The 12,133-nt window shown below is 38.6% G+C and overlaps 1 protein-coding gene across 4 annotated transcripts in view; it reads left to right on the forward strand.

The window, feature by feature from the left end:
* The window catches only part of LOC140359606 (FERM, ARHGEF and pleckstrin domain-containing protein 1-like), a 55,800-nt gene that overhangs the window by 31,688 nt on the left and 11,979 nt on the right, over positions 1-12,133 (forward strand). For 3 of the 4 annotated variants that reach the window (XM_072444621.1, XM_072444623.1, XM_072444624.1), the window contains exons 3-12: positions 6,804-6,908; positions 7,100-7,142; positions 7,232-7,310; positions 7,912-8,009; positions 9,142-9,256; positions 10,764-10,911; positions 11,127-11,234; positions 11,296-11,459; positions 11,575-11,643; positions 11,735-11,825. In XM_072444621.1, the coding sequence (XP_072300722.1) occupies positions 6,804-6,908; positions 7,100-7,142; positions 7,232-7,310; positions 7,912-8,009; positions 9,142-9,256; positions 10,764-10,911; positions 11,127-11,234; positions 11,296-11,459; positions 11,575-11,643; positions 11,735-11,825 (1,020 nt within the window). The remainder of the gene's footprint in view (positions 1-6,803; positions 6,909-7,099; positions 7,143-7,231; positions 7,311-7,911; positions 8,010-9,141; positions 9,257-10,763; positions 10,912-11,126; positions 11,235-11,295; positions 11,460-11,574; positions 11,644-11,734; positions 11,826-12,133) is intronic. The other variant, XM_072444625.1, reaches the window with a different exon arrangement.

A 12,133-nucleotide genomic window follows, 5' to 3' on the forward strand; every position in this document is an offset into this window, starting at 1 on the left:
GCCCTTTCCCCTGACGTACGGTCTCCAGTGGGAGGTCTCCACACACCAGCACAATGACCACAACGGCTCACTTAATTATTCCTTATGCTAAATCAATGTTTCTTGCAGTCCAATGGGGGGTTGTGGGATGGAGGGGGACTATTTAAAGTGGGTGATGCTGAGGGAACCACCTCTATCTCAGATTCAACCTCTATTGAATTCAGGGACATTATTTGCATGCTTGTCCTTGCCGTCTCCGCGGGGCCGGCTGGTGTGACAGAACGGCCTTGACAACTGTGATGACGTGATCACCACTTTCACTTTCATTCTCTCTTGTCACTTTTCATCTGGAGCTCCACTAATGGAAAAGGAGACAAAACCCAGAATAGAGTCATATAATCGCAGTGTATTCTTTTTTAAGCTGCACAATGTAACTTTTCTGGTGAAAGGTTGGCAATTGGCTTGTTTCCATGGAGATGCTTCTACTTTTCTTGAAACGCTCCACAGTGTGGCGCTGAAATGATTCATCATGCATGTATTAAAGCGGGCTTGCCTCGCCACAGATCTGACCTGTAACTTTGGCTGGTAGGATCCACTGCTTGTCTCTGTGGAGATGTTTAATGCCATTCTGTGGAACATTTCAGGCTTTGAGGCTGTATAACATTAATATTTGAGTTTATGTCACATATTGTTCACCAAGACATGGGCAAATAAACAAATCTAACAAGAACGCAAAAAGTATTTGTATAGTTCAGTTCATACACAGCGTAATACAATATAATAATATAATAATGTGCTTTACAGTAATTCAAATGTATTAAAATCTCAATACAGTGTACAAAATACAAGCACACAAAAACATACCTAACCAGTTTAAAGGAGAACTAAGTAACTTTTGACCTTATTAAACATCTTTGTAAGTCCCTATGTTGGTTAAAAATGTATTTTTGGTCCGTTTGAAATGTCCATCGTTGCCCCATTCTGTCTCTGGACGGAAAACCAGCCTTGCAACATTTGCTGGCATTAAATGTTTTTGTATGTGATAATATGGCCTCATTTCAATTATATAGAAAAAATAAATACCTTTTAGGTCTGTTCTCTGACAGTGTATTTTCACAACGGAGCTGCAAATGGAGCGCAGTGGAGGAAGAAATGTTTTAGGGGCTTTTAATTGTGTAGTAAGGTCTTTGTAGCCTTGACAAATGAGCATTTTCCATTGAAGTAGAAACCAAAATCAGTACCTCGTTCCTTTATTATATTCATAGAAATTGTTTATTTCCTGGTCGTGTCAGTGAGGTAAGATGTTTTGTTTGATCTATTTTCACTACTTTTGAAAACTGAAAGATTTAAAACAGATCTGTTGCTCTAACCATTGCGTATGGTCAATGTGGATGGAGAATTCACCCCTGAACGAGTTGCCAAAATCCGATGCATCGTGAACCCTTGGTCTTTCCCTCCCTTGTTTGCTCTCCACGATCAAAGCGGTGCTGAAGTGTCATCCAGTACGATCATTTGCTGCTCATTAGTGTTGCTAACATATGCGTAGCCACACGTCCGGCTGAGCCTCGGACAGTATTATCAGTCCCTCCTCTCTCTTTCTCGGCTCCCCCTGCACTTCTGGAGTCACCCTGGGAACCTCTGTAGTGCCTGAGCTGAATCTCAATCAGCCTGGATACCATGACCTCCCCGTCCTGCCATTCCCTTACAGTGCGCTCGGGCTGGCACATGCAAATAGCCTCACTCGGCATAAAAAGCATCTGACTGCAGGAGAGATATCATTTAATTATTGAATGCATCCAATAAGGCTTTTTGATCATGGCTGGCCCATCAAATAGATTTATGATGCAATAAGATAAGCGTGGCTGAAAGTGTTTCTTTAGCTGATGCAAGTAGTGCAATAAAATAGACTGTAGAGCTACAAAACAATAAATAAATACATTCATACAAAAGCTGACGACCTATTTAACATTTTTATCCTATTTCTCTTAAACACTTCACAATTTGAGGGAAAAAATGTAACTGCGATTATGTTCAAGGTTCTTTTTTCAGCATCCCGTAATTACTGGAAACTACAGGATGTTGTGCAGAAATCAGTGTGTGAGCTGTTTCTCTCTCTCTTTCACTCTCTTTTCTTTCTCTTTCTCTCTCCTTTTTTTTTTTTTTTACAGTATAGCGTAAAACACATAATTTGAAGAGCTACGACTACAGTAGGTGTAACACTTTATGGATACAAACCGCTATAAAACATCAAAGAAGAAGAAGAAGGCTCAGCAGCTTATATGCAGAATAAGCAATCTGCTAATTACAAACATTCAAATTGCAATTTTGATTCAATTGCAATTATTCTAGCAGCCCTGCTTTGTATAAAATTATAACCTTTTGTAAATATCAAAGTTGCACTCATTTACAAAAATAAAGTCTGGTCCCCCACCTTTCATCTGCAGAGCTTTGCATGTTAAATCTCTTATTGCTTGCTTTGGTCATAGTCCTTAATATTAGGCACATGATTGGTAATTTCATAACTTTTCAATACCCACCGGGCTTGTTCTGTTCATGTCAATAGTCAGTTCTTTTTGATAATACTTTGAAATGCGCCTTTCCGACTGCCTTAAGCTTGTTTGTCTCAGAAATAGCCAGAATCCAAAACCTGACCTTTTCACACTTTTTATTTGCTTATTTCCGTGTTCAAATGGATCTTTTCATCACTGACCTTAATCTGCTTCCTGCAATGTTGCTGAATGTCAAGGCCATCTCCCACTGTTCAAAGACTGTGTTGTTATCAGTCAGGTATGGCTGAACAGTGGGGGGGTGGTCTTTGTGAGATGACCCCCGAGTCAGGAAGAAGATACGTCAAGTCTTTTAAGTCCTTATATTTCATATGTGGATCCATTGAGTTCAAAAGGATTCTGGGAAACCACAAGGATTCGATAAGTGTATTTTATACTTCTGTGACTAATGATTGTTTTAGCTGTCGGCTTTTTGTGTAGCATACATTTTCAACCAAATAAATGCTGTAATATGGTTTCTGAAGGCCTCGAGAAAGAGAATATTTACGTTTTTAAGTATTAATGATCAGAATCAGAACGTGTATTCTTTTTCTGCATTTTGATTTAATAATGCTTTCAGTGTCTGTTATGAAAGGTCTTCTTGTATGTGTTTTAGAGTCGGTGCTGTCAAAATAAGACTTTTGCTTTTTTATGTCACAATTAGTCACAATTGTCACTGATGTGAATTTCCAGATTTTAAAAATATGTTGTAAAATCTAATGACATTACTGCAACACATAAGTGAGGACAAGGAAAACGTGGATTATCTTATGTATTAGCACTTTCCCCAAGGCCATTGCGTATGTGAAATGATGCTTCAATTGCAAGACTCTGTACTGGAATGTGTTTGATACAGCTTTTTTTGTGTGAATTCCTTTGTTTTTCATAAAGCGTAGCCTTAATTTATAGTCCACTTTATACCTTTCGTTTCCCCTTGGTGAAATGTGGACGCGTGCCAGTGCATTGTGAATGTGACGGACCGTGCCAACAACTCCTTCAGGGGAACAGTAGCACGAACACAGTGTTATTTAACGTCCAACCCTGTGCCTTTTCTATTTGGCATGTGCCGCGGCCCCTTTAATGGTAAGAGGTGGGGCGCATGGGGGTGCACTGTACAACCATCTACCCTCAGGAGGAAGAACCCTGTGTGTAGACATGGCTGTCATCTTTATTTAGCCTTTCACCGTGAGCTGAGCCGTGGCGAGGTCAGAGCAGCGATGCAGTCTGCTAGCACTCATACACATGTAAACAGTAGTAGCATCCCAAGAGCCAGTGCGCTGGGCTAATGAACCAAAAAGATCCCTTCTCAAGAAAATCCAAGCGACCGGATCACCGTTTATGCCTCCACTCGGGAAGCAGCCACTCGGGTATGGACTGCACAGATTTTATAGATTGTAAAAAGGAGGCTGTGACATTTTCTTGGCCTTTTGCGTGGTGAAAGAATGTCATCTGCTGAACCAGACGTAGCATAAGGTTCATGCTTGTCTGTGTCAGGTCATTTGATGAGTTTAATGGAAAAGAGATGCAAAATTGTCATCATTATATGCTTTTTTCCCCCACTCATTTCCTGGAATGGAAAGCCAGTAAACCAGTTCAAAGGTTCACAGAAGTGCCTTGAATTCCTACAATGTTTTACAGTTCTAAAGGTGTGGAAAAAATGACTCCATTGCTATTGGATTTAAGGAATTCTGAACATGTAAGAAATAGTGATATCCTACACCAGCTGCAATAGGTAGATCCATATCAATTATCTTTATAATTCTAACTCCATATCTTTTTTATCACTTCATTTTCAACTACAATATTTTCTACCTTGTGTAATGATTTTATGTGCTCTCATGTGCAAGACAAATTCTCTTTGGTGCAATAAACGTTTCATTGATTCAGTTCTGGCCTCAGATAAACCTAACTGTAATCATTAAGTTTAAGTTCACAGATGGATACTATATTTTTACGTTTTTACAAGTTAAGGGTTCTGCATTTTCTTAAAAGCGTACCTCTTTTAGTGATGGAGATGTCTGACAGTTTAATAATATAAATACTGTACTTGATGATACAGTAAAAAGAGAAAAAAAAAAGAAATGGTGTCACATGCTGTTGCCTGAAAATCTTCCAGAGGCACATTTATTATTTCACAATCTTCCTCTGTTCATGTTCTGATCATTCTTTTGCAAGACTTCTACAGAATCTTCTTTACCCTCACTTGGGTAATTGAAATACTTAACCGTAAACGGATTCCCGTAAATCCACAGTGAATCTGTCTTTTGCTTCGTTAGCAACAGTGACGTTATTGTGTGGCTGCAGCAGCGTCAAATGGCAGCTTCACTTCTCAGGAAACAGCTGCTTTAATCTACAGCCGAGCGGCTCTTATCAGGGGCTGATGCTGACCCTTCTCCTCATGGCTCCTGTCACTTCACACTTCACTCTTCACTCTGACCCTCATTTGTACAGGACAGTCACTCACATTGCTTTTATTCAGTAACATTTCCCCCTCATCACAGTGTTATTATGTCTGAAACTACTAGTTTAATTTGGCAACTGTTCTTTACCTCCTGAACTGACACATGTGACACTCCATTGTGTTGGTTGTGAATGATTGTGTATGATTTTAATTGCCCTTTTTTGGGATGAATAAAGTTATCTGAATGTGAGGGGGCGTGGGACTTCTACAAAAGGTTCTTCTTAAATACAAAATAGTTAAATGTTGAAAAATCAAACTGTAGAGTTGTTTGTGCTACAGTGGCAATTTCATGTTTTTTATATTCAAATAGAGTTATATCTGGATGAAGCCGTATTCAGGGCTGTGCAACTGAACAAAATTTTATTGAGATCGAGATTCAATCGGTTCAAATAGTCAGTGATCAGCTTGGGTCTTTTTAATTGAGAGGTTAGTACTGTAAAAGCATGTTTGGAGCAAAGTTCAGATTTAGGATGAAGACTTTTTACTTTATTTTATGTTAAATGGCAAATTAAAAGTTTGCATTGTTTATGGTCAGGAAATTAATATACTTAAAGGCATTTTATATTTGATTTTGATAAGGCATTTGTCTAGCCCTATTGCATTTGTACAGAGGAAATAATGATTTTCTGTAGATCATGACCAATAACCTTTCAAATTATGACGCCATATTAGGAACAAAATACAAACCATGAACTGGGATTGTTTTCTTTTGTAAATGTCTTGTATACACTACTGAAATGTGGCTCAAATTGATAATACTTTTTGAGTTTTAGACTTAAAACTTCATAAATGTACGTGCGTGTGTGTGTGTTTTCTCATATCTGTGAATAGTGTTGAATATCTGTACAAAAGGCGCATTTTGGCTGGTGGTACTTCCCCTGCGGCCGTCTGTCTCGTGGGTTTTCTCATCAGAACACTCACCGTATGGAAACAGCTGGTCGCCAGTTGTGGGATGTTCTTTCCTTAATGAGAAGCGGCCCGTAAAGACTGTAGTTAGCCACAGGACTCAAAGGAAAGATTATGCTTGGAACAATATCACTTCCTACATTTTTTACTGACAAATAAGCTTACTTTATTCTCAGTAATATACCGTATGTGAATTGTGGAACTGAAGTTGAATGCATTTGAACAAGCAGCAAGCTGTGCAAAGAGGAAATCATTGTTTGTATTTAATTCTTATTACATGTTTTCTCCCCAATTAATCTTCATTTGCTTTGGTTTTTGTAGTGATTATACATAAAGTGAATGTGATATTTGCACAATATCGTCGTATATATTTCCGTAGTACTTGTGTATATGACCTTGCTGTGTCGTGTGTGATCATGGTAGATACTGCATGTGAGCTGAACATCCCTGACCTTAAATGGACTGATATCTGCGCGTGTTTTCGTGTGTTGTTGCTTGCTATCGTGCTCAATCTTGTAATGCACTGTGGACACCGTTGGTTACCCTAAATCCCACCTAAACTCCTTTGACAGTAAGTGACACTGCAAACCAAATCAAAGCAGAAGTTAACTGGAGGTCTTTTAGCAGCCCATAGAGTCTGATGAGCTCAGTGTTTGGAGCACCACAGGGGGGAGGCGGGTGAGAGCGAGCCGGGGGCAAGAGGGCAAGCCCGGGGCAGCGGTGTCGTCTGTTCTGGTGACGATAACCATCACAGTTTGACAGGGCCACAGAAAACAGCAGGCTTTTGTTGCTGTTGTGCTTTTGTCTCCTAGTTTGTGTCATGCGGTGCCTGTTGTAGATATATAGCGGTGTGCATGCTATCTTTTTCTTAAATGTAAAAGTAATGAACATGTTTCTTTGTGTTTTTGCAGAAAAAAGCCCCAGGAAAAACGCTGTTGGACTTGGTGTGCTCACACATGAACCTCATTGAAGGAGACTACTTTGGCCTGGAGTTTCAGAACCCTCAAAAGATGATGGTAGGTTTTTGAAAAATATTAAAAATATCCTATTATTGGAAAAATATTAGAAAAAGGGGGGCTGTTGAGCGAATAGTTAGCAATTCTGGCTTTTAGGATCTAACTGAGAGGCTGAAATAGAATCTAATTAGTTTGATATAGCAAAAAATGTAAGGATGAATAATTCCACTAATTTGTTTACTTATTTTTAGGTTTGGTTAGATCACATTAAGCCTATTGTAAACCAGCTCAGACGTAAGTACACTTATAACCAAGCTTTTTATTGCAATGTCTTTTGTTGATGTGTTCCCATTTTTCCACAATTAATAATGTCATTTATGCAGGGCCAAAACACATCACCCTGAGATTTGCTGTGAAGTTCTTTCCTCCCGACCACACTCAGTTACTTGAAGAACTAACAAGGTAACGTCCCATCCTCCATGAACAGTATGTTTCTATATTTAGCCCCGTATGTAATGCCAGCATGTCTTCTTGTATGATGGGTAAACTAGCATTTACACACAGTTTGTTGATGAAAAGGATGTTAGATGTGGCAAAGCACTACTCAAGACGCATGATTGAAACATGTGCTCTGGCTCCTGTGTCGAACGCTTCACTTCACATGTCATGGCTGCCATGTTTACGATTCACGCCTCTCCGGAGATCCGAATGAGTCAATTATTCTCTGTTCTGCACAAGGATCAAGCTCATTTAATAGCCATATTTTATAGTCTAGAGAAACACGATACAGGAAAAGAAATACATGTGGTGATTTCTAACATGCATACATATCAGAGAGGCAGGCGGTTATTGTTATTAAATTAAGTCAGCTTTTACAAATTGAGATGGATTTTATATGCAGAAAATATATGTATAAAAAGTGTATTGTGATAAGAACCTGTAGAAAGACTGTGGAGGACGTGGTTATTTACATCTAACACGAATTACAAGTGAATATAACCTTTTTGTTTCATTTAACGTATTAAAAGACACACCAACATGTGAAATATATTCTTTTTTTCAGATATTTATTCGCCCTTCAGATCAAGCACGATATTTCTTGTGGTCGTCTGACGTGCAACGACACCAGCGCTGCGCTCTTGGTTTCCCATATTATCCAGTGTAAGTCAGTATTTAGAGCAAAGTAACAGCAAATCAGACATTCTTTCTTCTTACTCATCACGAGACAGCCCTCAGCGCCTTGTTCCAAATCGATTATCTTTGCGTTGCCATGGATACCTTTCAATCACAAGCCCCAGCAGAAAGAGCACGTGTGACGTCGCCTTGTCAAAGAAAACTGGATATTTTTATAAGCTGACATTTCAGAGTTGTTGGGATAAAAACGGGTGCCATGGTGATCAAATACAACACGTTTTCATTATAGATGTAGAAAGAATGTCTAGATCAAATCAGTTTTATTTGACCATGGGGAAAAAGGGAACTCAGATTCTACAAAGGGCCTCTTTTATGACAGTGGATCAACACGGTGTAATGTAATAAACAGTATTTTAAACTACTATAAATAGTTATAAAGTATCATACAGATTTTTACTCATTGACTTAGAATTATCAGTGGTTAAGGTCTAACAAGTACAAAAGTAAAATTACTGTTCTTATTTACGTACATCTTTTACTTCATAACATTTTGAATTTGATACTTTTTACCTTCAGATCACTGCATTTGAGCAGCTGATATATGTACTTTCTACGGCTTTCCAATTCGTTTTCTGTATATTTTTAAGCACTTTATGACATATTGAACAAACAATATGATCTAAATAAAAATGACCTGACTTTTGACTTCTAACATCTGTGTGAAGTACGCATTACTCCTCAATACTAAGTAGATTATTGTATGTGATACTTTTTTCCTTAAGTATCTTTTCCTCCTGTAAATGTACTTTTACTTAAGCAACAAAACTGAGTACTACTTAGGATTTAGCAATGGTTGTTATGGTTATTGTGTAGACTTCGAATGCATATCATGTCAGACGTTAAAGTTTAATGTTACATAATGCACAGGGTCATATGGAATGTTTAGTTTGATCTGATATGGTTTATTATCTATTAACAGAGGGTACATATGCATCTAGTAAACCTTTTGTGCTGTTGTCCCAAGCGTAGGTAAAGTTTCGTCCCCAAATAATGTAAACCCCTGCACAGCTACAGTGATGTGCTGTTAATAAAGCACTGGTGATAACTGCAACTGTAACTGAAGACGATGGTTTAAACTTCTCTTTTCCTCTGTTCTCAGCTGAGATCGGGGACTTCGAGGAGAGCCAGTGCCGGTCACACCTCCTCAACAACTCGTACATCCCAGATCAAATGTCCCTTATCGACAAGATCATGGAGTTTCACTCAAAGCATATGTGAGTCAGTGGAGTGAAACATGTGTAGTCTGGATCAAAGGCCGTGTACTAGCACGACTGGCGTTTTTATAGTTTACATCATCAGGTCAGTGAAACCGTGACAGAGCACAAATTGCTCTCCTCGTGTGTGAGCAAGAACAAGGATTTTTTTAAGCTTGTCCTTTTGGAGTTTAACTGTGGCGTATGAAAAAGTACTGAAAGGCCTCTGGTTATGGTGTCCTTTACTCGATTAGTTATTGTGTGCATTTCCTAGTTTATTTATACTTTTTTTTAAATCTTGTTTGTAAATCAGATTTCAATAGTTGTGAAAGTAGTAGTAGTGTATTTGAAAAGGGTAGTACCAACGTTTATTATTTGCAGTAGAATTTACAACAAAAAAACTACATAATTTAAAAAGGCAACTTCTCGGCAGTAATAACTCTGAAATTAAGCAGAATTTATCCATCTTTTAGAATATTTTTACTGCCATTATAACAAGTAGGTTGTATCTTATTTCAAGAGCAGGAGTGAGAAAATACTTTTTCTTATTTTAAGATTATATACTACTTTATTCAAGCACTTATTCACTTGTTGTGTTATTCATTTTTACGATCAGTTTTTCCAGTTTAACATTACTTAAGGTTCAAGTTATCTCCAAAGAATTGTTTCAGCCCAAAACCTTGTTGCTGTGAGCCGAATTTAAGGTATTGCGACTTAACAAGCCACATCACCTTTGTAGTATTACCGGTAGAGCGTACCTGTTTGAATTTGTAACCGTTTTCAATCCAAACTATGTTCTTCTGTTCAAAACTCTAAAGCCTGGATGCAGCTGTGTCAGATCCTCGTATCTTTATTGCAGGCGGCCTGTTGGTGCATTCCTGTGCACTGGAGCCTTTCTTTTATCCACTCCTCTCATGATTTGCCTGTTGCTATGCTTTCAGCACAGTATTATTGGAAACAGTCCAAAACTCCTCCTCACAATTTACCACTAAATCTCACACATGGCTTCACAACATTTGACCAGCAGCTAAACTCTACCTTATTGGTGTCTTACCTCCTCTTCTGCAAAGTGTTTAAGATGGACACGCATATTCCTATTAGGATTCCTTTTTCGTTTCGCTAAACTTCAGTGATAAGTGGTTGTTGTTTCCGTCTAAATGCCATAATGAGTTTAATCTACAGAGTCAGCAAGAACTGCACAGAGGAAAATTGTGTGTGCATGTCTAAACGTTTGTTTGCATTTCAACAAAATACTTGCTTTCCACTTACAGCATGGGGCAAATACTTCTGGACTTAAGATTGCAGAGTTAAGATAATAGAATACGCCAGCTATTTTTATCCCCCCGCGCACAATATAACTACATTTCAACCAACACGATTCTTATTGTGCCATTTACATTTTCAAACCCAGTTAAATGTAGAAAGTTGTGTTGTCAGTTTAAATTACTGACAAACTCAGCTTCTTTTTATCTTTTAAATCAGTCACTTCAAAAGGAAACAGAATTAACTGATTTTGGTTTTGTTCCAGAGGTCAAACACCAGCAGAATCGGACTATCATTTACTGGAGGTGGCTCGGAGGTTGGAAATGTACGGGATTCGTCTCCACTCCGCCAAGGATCGGGAGGGGTCAAGTCTGAGCTTAGCAGTGGCACACACAGGCGTCCTGGTCTTTCAGGTTAGTTCTGCTCATGGCAACAATTAGATAAAGGCAATGGTGAAAGAGTCTCTACTTGTTTGATTCAATGTTTTATATTATTATTTTTGGAGAAAAGTGCTTGGGGCTTAGTTGAGTTCAAGAACACATTCATCAATAACAAAGAGAGTCAAGTTGCGAAATCCATTTCACTTGCATTTGTTTTTATAGTTTTACGTTCTGTTGTATTATTATAGGGACATACCAAGATCAACGCCTTCAACTGGTCCAGAGTGCGTAAACTGAGCTTCAAGAGGAAACGATTTCTTATCAAATTGCGGCCGGACCTGAATGTACGTGATAAGGTAAGATACAGAACTTAATTAAAGGTTAATTTTTAGTTTTGAAATTGTGTTTTGTCCTCAGAGCTCATACCAGGACACGCTGGAGTTCCTAATGGCCAGCCGAGACTGCTGTAAAGTCTTTTGGAAGATTGCCGTCGAGTACCATGCCTTTTTCCGCCTTTTTGAGGAGCCCAAACCCAAGCGTAAGCCGGTGCTCATGTCTCGGGGATCGTCATTTCGTTTCAGGTACCTTCAGTGGGTTATAAAGCACCTCTCAGCAGGCCCGCCATATCACCTCACAGTCTGCCACAGCTCTGCCTGAAAAACCTCATTATTGTCTCCCCTGTACTTGTCTCGGCAGCGGGCGCACGCAGAAGCAGGTGATTGATTACGTGAGGGAGTCGGAGTTTAAGAAGATCCCGTTTGAAAGGTTAAGACTGCTGGCGGCTTTGACACATTTTGTTAATCTCAGGGTGTTTTTGACTGTGTAAGACATTGACCTTCAACTTCCTGTGTGACAGGAAACACAGCCGGGTCCAGTACAACACTCGAGTGCAGCATAACATCAGATTGTCACCTTTGCCTTCACCCAGACACCATGAAGTGCCTGATGTACGTGTACAAACTTAAATATAAATGCAACTTACCGGTGCACATATTTTTTCCAAATTTATTATTTGGTAATTTTATAAACTCCTAGAACATTAGACAAAAAGTAAAAAGATACCGAATAAAAATATGTATTATAACTAAATATAGTGCTATTTTAGTCTGCTAAGTTAATTTGTATATAATAAATATTTGTGCGGTACTTTGTTTTCTACTGTACTACTATGTATACTAATTTTGATATTCTTATTCTCAAATGTACGAAAGTTATGGAAACGGGATCTGTATTTGTTAGTATTATTTACAATAGA

The sequence above is a fragment of the Eucyclogobius newberryi genome, unplaced genomic scaffold (assembly GCF_026437365.1).
Source record: "Eucyclogobius newberryi isolate DKJ021-1_F unplaced genomic scaffold, fEucNew1.0.hap1 SCAF_14, whole genome shotgun sequence".
Lineage (NCBI taxonomy): Eukaryota > Metazoa > Chordata > Actinopteri > Gobiiformes > Gobiidae > Eucyclogobius > Eucyclogobius newberryi.